Source organism: Cryptotermes secundus, unplaced genomic scaffold (assembly GCF_002891405.2).
Source record: "Cryptotermes secundus unplaced genomic scaffold, Csec_1.0 scaffold523, whole genome shotgun sequence".
Taxonomy (NCBI): Eukaryota; Metazoa; Arthropoda; class Insecta; order Blattodea; family Kalotermitidae; genus Cryptotermes; species Cryptotermes secundus.
In genome coordinates, this window is record NW_019734360.1 from 1 (window position 1) to 7,595 (window position 7,595).

General features: G+C 41.1%; 1 protein-coding gene across 4 annotated transcripts in view; it reads right to left on the bottom strand.

Annotated features, from left to right (window-relative positions):
- Positions 1-6: 6 nt before the first annotated feature.
- Positions 7-7,595, bottom strand: part of LOC111868867 — a 10,203-nt gene continuing 2,614 nt past the window's right edge. Inside the window, exons 2-4 of one of the 4 annotated variants that reach the window (XR_004513488.1) lie at positions 6,301-6,425; positions 5,400-5,501; positions 7-414 (exon numbers count right to left, since the gene is read on the bottom strand). Coding sequence is in view for 1 of the 4 variants with exons in the window: in XM_023859909.2 (XP_023715677.1) it covers positions 409-414; positions 5,410-5,501 (98 nt within the window). In the remaining 3 variants the exon portion in view is untranslated. Of the gene's footprint in view, positions 415-2,893; positions 3,946-5,317; positions 5,502-6,300; positions 6,426-7,595 lie in introns of those variants that run through there. The other 3 variants (XR_004513489.1, XM_023859909.2, XR_002843578.2) reach the window with 3 other exon arrangements.

The following is a 7,595-nucleotide window of genomic DNA, read 5'->3' on the forward strand; positions in this document are numbered from 1 at the left end:
TGCATAACATTTCTAAGTGCTTCCCTCTCTCTCCAATATGATCCCCTAATGGCATACTTCAAATTCTCTATTTCTAATACGAATATTAAGAGTAATCATTATTTTGCACATAAAATCAGCATGCATAACTTTGTCATCACATGACATATCTGTTTCATTCCACAGCATACTAACTGTGAGTTTGTTAATTCTTTCGGTCACAGTGACGGGCTTACATTTACGTTTACGAGCACCTCAGAGCTGAAGCACAGACACGTTCAACCACAACCCAACTGCAGAACTGCAGCTGCACCTCTAATAAGAGTTTATATGATTCAAATTTATATATTCACGAAGATGTATGATGAACAATATTTGTCAAGTACACTCGTCTCCTGCTTTCTTCGTCAGTGCCGCAACATATAGTATTTACATCTGTAAGGAAGGGAGTAACACTCAAATTCTGAAATTAAAGTATTCTTATGTAGCAACAGCACCAAAAGCAACAATAAATTGGGACTCAGGATTTGAATCACATACAAAACAAATCCTACCACAAAGCTCACACACTGCTTCAGCAGCATACGGACAAGGATAAAGGTAGGGTAAGGTAAAGTTGTCCCTGTGCTTAACTAATTAAGCACCACAAAGGTCGCGGGTTCAAGTCCTGATGAGGTCATTCGATTTTTTTCAGTTGACCTAATCCTTCCAGCCGCACCATGGCCCTGGGGTTCACTCAGCCTCTAACAGAAATGAGTACCAGGAATTAACTGAATAATTATCCTGGGGAGTAAAGCGTGGCCGGCGCGTAAGGCTGACAACCTTACCGCCATCTTTGAGCCGATTGCCTAGATAGTGTGGGACCCTCAACGTCTCACAACCCTATGGTCCCTCACAGCCTGGTACAGGGATAGCTTTCTTTTTACTTTACCATGAAGGGATATGGGAGCGTGGATGTATACATCCAGTGACAAGGGTACAGATGTAAATTTCATAACTTTGGATATTCTCTGTTAGATCTGTGATGGATTTCAAATGTCTTCTGACAAAGAAAAAACTAAACTCCCATTCCTCTCTGCAACATAAGAATATAAGTAAGATTTGAGGCTTTCACGGCGGTGACTATGAAGAAAGCAGTCTTCTGAGATTTGGCACTGTGTATATGTGGTGTTAACCGACGTTCCTCCGAAACGTCGGTTAACACCACATATACACGGTGCCAAATCCCAGAAGACTGCTTTCTTCATAAGAATATAAATGCACCACTCCACTAACTGCCAAATATATGTCCATTTTGCAGGTGGTCAACTGTTCACTGCCTGCATCTGTTACTGTCATCTGTCTCTTCAATCTACTTACGGTTAAGAACAATGGACTGTGAGTGGAAATATCACACACAAGTGACCCTATCTTCTCTGAGACCTGTCTGTCTGACTACTACCTTATCAACTAGATTGGTACAGAGCATCTGTATCATTCAAGTCATCTACTGCAGTCTTCAGCACGATCAAAGGGCTTGTATGAATACAGCTGAAGAACTGAGGATATACACAAACATTTAACCTGAACACCAAACACATTCAAATTTAAAATGACACTACAGAATTCCTACAGCACTGTACAATTACCATGTTTCTGCACAGATACACACCTCTGCAGTTTGCATTACATTCCTGAACAGGCCACATTTTCCTTCCTTCATTTACAACAATTTAGCAATCCCCTTTCACTGTTAACGTTTACAAACCCCTTCTGCTCGCACCATTTCCTAAGCTCCCCCTTTCTGTGAACATCTCAACTTACACCACTCACCTTCAGACTCCCCTCCACCCTCTTCTGCAACTCTGCTTTCCCTTAATTCCCTTCTTTTCCTCTAATTGGTGGGGTCTGCACAGAAAGTGGTGGAAACAGATGTATCAGGAAGGGAAGAAGAAGCAAAGATGAATAGTTCACGAAAATTATGTATGGAGAAGTCAAAAGTGGAAGGATGAAGGATTCAAGAAAGGTAGGGAAAAAAGGAAGTGGAAGGGAAAGTGAAGTAGGGACTGGAAAAAAGAATATGTAATTAAAGAAAGGAAACTGATTGGGTCTTGAAAAGGAGATTCAGCAAAAGGCAATATGGAAGAAGAGCAGAAAGGAGAAGTGAGATAGTAAGAGAAATGAGGGCTATGAAGATAGCAAGTGGTGGAATGGGGGAGTTCAGGAATGATATTCATAGAAAGGAAATTAGAAAGGGTGAGGAGAGGAAATGGTAGGTTTGAAAACAGTTCAGGAAATTCACGAAGACAGCATTTACAAAAGAAGGTAACAGAGGAGCTGAGAAGTTTAGGAGTGTAGAGGACGGTAGGTTGAGGGAGGGAAGATGTGAAGTGCAATAGAAAATTTTCAGAAAACTCAGGCGGAAAAAGTAAAATACAAATAGGCGGAGAAGGTTGTGGCAGAAGGGATGAAGGTTAAAACAAATATAAGTATATGAAGGAACAGTGAAGGAGATCAGGCCAGTAAGTTGATGACCATGACGATATGCTGTACTGAACTATAATATACTAAACACAAAGTCTGCTAGACAAGACAATAAAATGTTCCACACTATACTGTGACATGTCAATTTTTATAAAACACTATTGTGCACACTATTACTTTGTACTAACATTCAAATAAATTAAAGGGTCCTAAATATCACCAACTGCAGGGCCTGCATTTCTAAAGTACACCACAATCAGCAAGATTAAGGGCTTGCAGGACACTCATGACGCAAGGAACTGCAGCACCTGCTAAAGTTCCTCCCTTTCACTAACCATAATGCACTTGGTCATCAACTTACGACTGACTTCCATTCTGACTGACAGGTTGGAGATCTGGTCGTATGTCAGCCATATATTTATTAACAGTATTTATTAACCTTTCTAATCTTTTGATCATCTTTATAATTTATTTTTAAAGACTTTTACATTTTAATCATCTTTTATTTTTCATTTTTTTGTGGTTGCAAGTGCAGCTGGTCATAGGTCGCATACATAGTAGCACATTCAGGTGTAAGTTGGACACTGAACATAAAAACCAAGAGACAGATGCATATTAAGGTAAAGCTATCCCTGTAACAGGCCAAGCAGGCCCATAGGGTTGTTAAGACACTGAAGCTCCCACAATTTCTATACAATTGGCTCACAGATGGTGGTGGAGCATTACACCAGAGAGAGATACATAGCAATCATAATACAGAAACTGGAGGACACACGGCTTTCAAATGCCATCACCCTGTGACTTCCAGTAAATGCTGATCTTGTTAAACTTTTCCAGTGTGTGCACAAACTAAAGCCAAGTACCATGATGTCCAAAGCTGGATACAAAAGGCACACTGCGGATACTTGAAATCTGCACGTGGTAAGATAGTTTACTATATTATATTATACTAACGCACAATAAACTGTAGCAAACTGTACTATAATGTATCACATTGCTTTGTACTGAACTATAGTATACTAAGAGATATTATTTTATGATCAATTCATGATTATAACACCACAGAAAAAGTGTGCAGATAACGGTGTGTTCTTGCCTTGAACCCTAGCACCCTGGCTTTTAAAAGACAGCACTACTCATACATTTGCAAGCATTTCCTGCTTGCTACTTAATACTGATGCTTGAATGTCACTGAAACTCTGTAAACCGAATGCAAATATGATGATGAAGTGATGTAATGTAACGCAACATGGAAGCAAAATTAACTTAGTGTGACGTGAATGGCGTAGTGGGAGGTGGGGGTCGCGTGAACTCTGAGACCTCGCGAGTGACATCACATACCCCCACTCCGTCCATCAGTGTGCAACGCTCGGTAGACACCCCTTTCCCTGCGCTGACGTAACACGGGACGCTTCAGTTGCTACGTAGCCATAATCAACTCCAGGCAGCGCTGCCCAGCAACGCCTTTGTAAACACGGCGGGGAGTCCGCACAACGACTGTTCCTAGGCAGTCGGTAAACACGACGTTAAGCAACAGTGGGGCCTATTACGTAACTGTTTTCTGTGTTGTCCGTAACGGGGCTAAATAAGGAGCAGCGAACACTATTCAACAGTTAGTTATGAGTTAGCCAGCAGTGAGTCAGTTAGTTACGAGTTAGCCAGGGAGTCAGCAGTCAGTCAGTCAGTCAGTGTGTGAGCAGGAATGACACAGTGCAGATGGAACAGTCGCCGAGTTCAGTTGTAACAGAAAGAAGAATACCGAATACCGGAACGTGTGATAATCAGTGATAGTGTGAGAAGCAGATGCTTGGCTCACAAGAGAAGTAATTGGGAGTGTGTGAGAGAGTGACACTTGTATAGCTCCCGTACCATACTGTGAATATGTGTAAACTACTGAAGATAGAGTGAATAGAATATGAGGGGGTACCCAAAAGAAACCGAACTTATTTTTTTTTAAACTTATTTATTCAAATTTTAAGCACAAACCTTCAATCCCCTTCAAAGTACTATCCACTTACACTAATACACTTGTCTAGTCTTTTATTCCATTTTTCAAAACATTGTCTAAATTCATCTTTTGAGATGCTTGACAGCGCCTCTGTCGTTCTTTCCTTCACCTCAGCAACACCAGCAAAACGCTTTCCTTTCATGTCTCTTTTCATTCGAGGAAACAAAAAAAAGTCGCACGGGGCAAGGTCAGGTGAGTATGGAGGGTGAGGAAAAGGGGTTATACCATTTTTGGTCAAGAACTGTCGTACAGACAGGGCTGTGTGAGCAGGGGCATTGTCATGATGGAAAAATCAGTCACCCGACTGCCACAAATCTGGCCCCTTCCGCCGCAAACTGTTGCGCAATCTTTTCAAAACTTCCAAGTAGAAAGCCTGGTTAACTGTCTGACCCTGCGGAACAAACTCTGAATGGACGACTCCTCTCACATCAAAAAAACAAATCAGCATTGTTTTCATGGTTGATTTCACCTGACGAGCTTCCTTGGGGGGAGGCGAACTTGAAGTCTTCCACTGGCTTGATTGTTGCTTTGATTCAGGATTGTAAGCATAGCACCAGGTTTCGTCACCGGTGATAATTTTTGAAAAAAAGTTTTGAGCATTTCGGGACTCTTCTTTCAAAGCACAGCATGCTTCCACGCGACCTTGTTTTTGTTCAGCAATCAGCAGTCATGGCACGAATTTCACAGCCACCCTTTTCATTCCCAAATCTTCTGTCAAAATTCGCTGAACTGAGCTCCAAGTCACTCCCGACAGCTCCACAATTTCTTCAATGGTCCGTCGTCGATCTTCCTTNGTTTGGTTTCTTTTGGGTACCCCATCGTATTGTGTAGGGTTTGTAAATTGTGGAAACATGTAACAGTGTTATAATTAATTGTAGCCATGACTTGTAGGTTGTTAAGTAAACCAATTAACAATCCAAACGGCGTCTTCAGTGGCAAAATACATTACATTAGTTTACCGCCTCTTGTTGTGAAATTCTTGCATCCAGAAGCTGCACCATCTCAGAAGCCTCCCATACACAAACACGTCCAGCACAGACTATGATCTGGCCTGCAATGCAAAATAGTACAATAAATTATTGGGAAGTACATACAATACAGCATGAGTTTTATTTTTCTTTTGTTAGTGGCAAGGATTAACAACTGGAAGTGCTGTTATTTCCTGATTGGCTGATGCCCTGTTCTAATGAATGCCACCAATCAAGCCTACATGTGGCTCCTCTTAATGCGGGCTGCCACCTGAAAGCAGGAGTTCAAATGGGAATCTCATTTCATACCATTAGACAAAGCATGCCAATCACTAACCCTGTGTCACAACCCTGCATATGAGACCAAACACATGCTGCTACACTAACTACCTGAAAGCCTCTCCCCCATTCACCACCTGTCCTGTATACAAGGTCCTGCTACACGTATCCAGCTGCCTTGAGTACGGGCTATGGAGTCCTCCTTGCCCTGCCTACTTCCTTATAGTACTGAACTGGAGTTATACGAGATATTGGCTGGCTGGTTGGTTGATTTCCAATGACTGCATCTGGGATCATTTAACCCATTTTGCTTGTTTCCCAATAGAGAGCACTCAAGTTCTTGCTTTGTTGCATCTCCTTGTTAAGATTAGGGCACTGAAGGTGTTCTGGAAAGTTGCACAGTGCACATTCTTCTGTGTTATATATTCCTATCTTACAGAGATGTGCTGCAAGGCAGTTATGTCCTGTATTCAATTATTTGCAACAGCTTCTTTTGTGGGTTTCTTGTTGTTAAAATTTATCAAGCAGTGAAATTACATTTCACTATATCTACCGAACAAGGTCAAAATATGCTGGCCTAGAAGAGTGAATGTAACATGACACCTGTGGTACAGGGGGCTCCTTGTAGACGCTGCACAAGTGAAGAGGCAGACGCTGCACAATCCTTGCTCACCCACAAACTTGATACAGATTTTCTTCACTGATACAGCTCTCAAACTGCCAATATGCTATAACAATTATGCAGGGCTTTACAAATTGTAAATCTGAACACACTATACAGAGTGAAACAAAAGCAAGAACGTCAAATATATTGTACAAAATGTGTCCTGTGAGGTTTAGTTTTCAAGATATGCTTCACTGCCAAGTGGCAAAAGCCATTTAATCATCATCCTTATTATTAGAGTATCCACCAATAATGCAATATAACAGACATTAGGAATATGTTTCACACTAAAAAAGTATTTCAGTACTTCTTGATATTGTTAAAATCATTACATGTCAATAGGACACTAAGAGCATATTCTATACATTAAAAGTGATTATCCAATTTCTAAAATGTCTTTAGTCATATATTTGTTCTAGTTCACAACATGTTTCGGCCACATACGGGCCATCTTCAGGTAATTTCCCCTCTTTTTGGGAGACCACTGCACTGTATACTTGTTCACTGTGCTTCCATGCACGTCAGTATTTAGTTCTATCTCATGATCAGAATGCTGTCGTTGCACTCTATTGCAGCTGTCGTAGTTTTTGTGTGTCGTATGTATCACTAGTGCAGTCTATCTGACAGGTACACAGGAAGATGGAATTGGGTGATATTAATGAGCTCCACTGGGCTGCAAACCCCAAGACACTATACAACACATTAGTCTGAGGCCAAGATTAAGTTACCACTGAGCAGGGGCATGTCTACTAATGAAAAAGTTCAGAAACACTCGGGGAACGTGACCTGCCTAAATGGGGCACTGCATATTCTAACAAAAACTGGTACGTATGTCTGGCAGCTGAACACACACACCTTTCAGTATAGGAGGGTCCCTGCATGAGCTAGACAGCTGAAGAGTGGAAGACAGAGGAAGATGCTACATATGAGTTTTGTTTTTCCTTTCAAACACAACAGTTTACCAAACAATTCACTGACATTTCACTGTGCATAACACAGTTTACTGTTCATACAATGTCACAGCATGCTTCAGCTCATGAAGCCATCATCAGGCGAAACATTAACAAACCATGTACTATTTCTTACTGAAAACCGGCACAACACAACAATCAATAATATGTGTAAGTAGCTCTAGGAGATACTTTTGCTACATGTTTCGGCCTTCAAAAGGCCATCATCAGGCAAATATATTAAACTTTTCGTTATTGAATTGCATATCAAATATAGGATACAG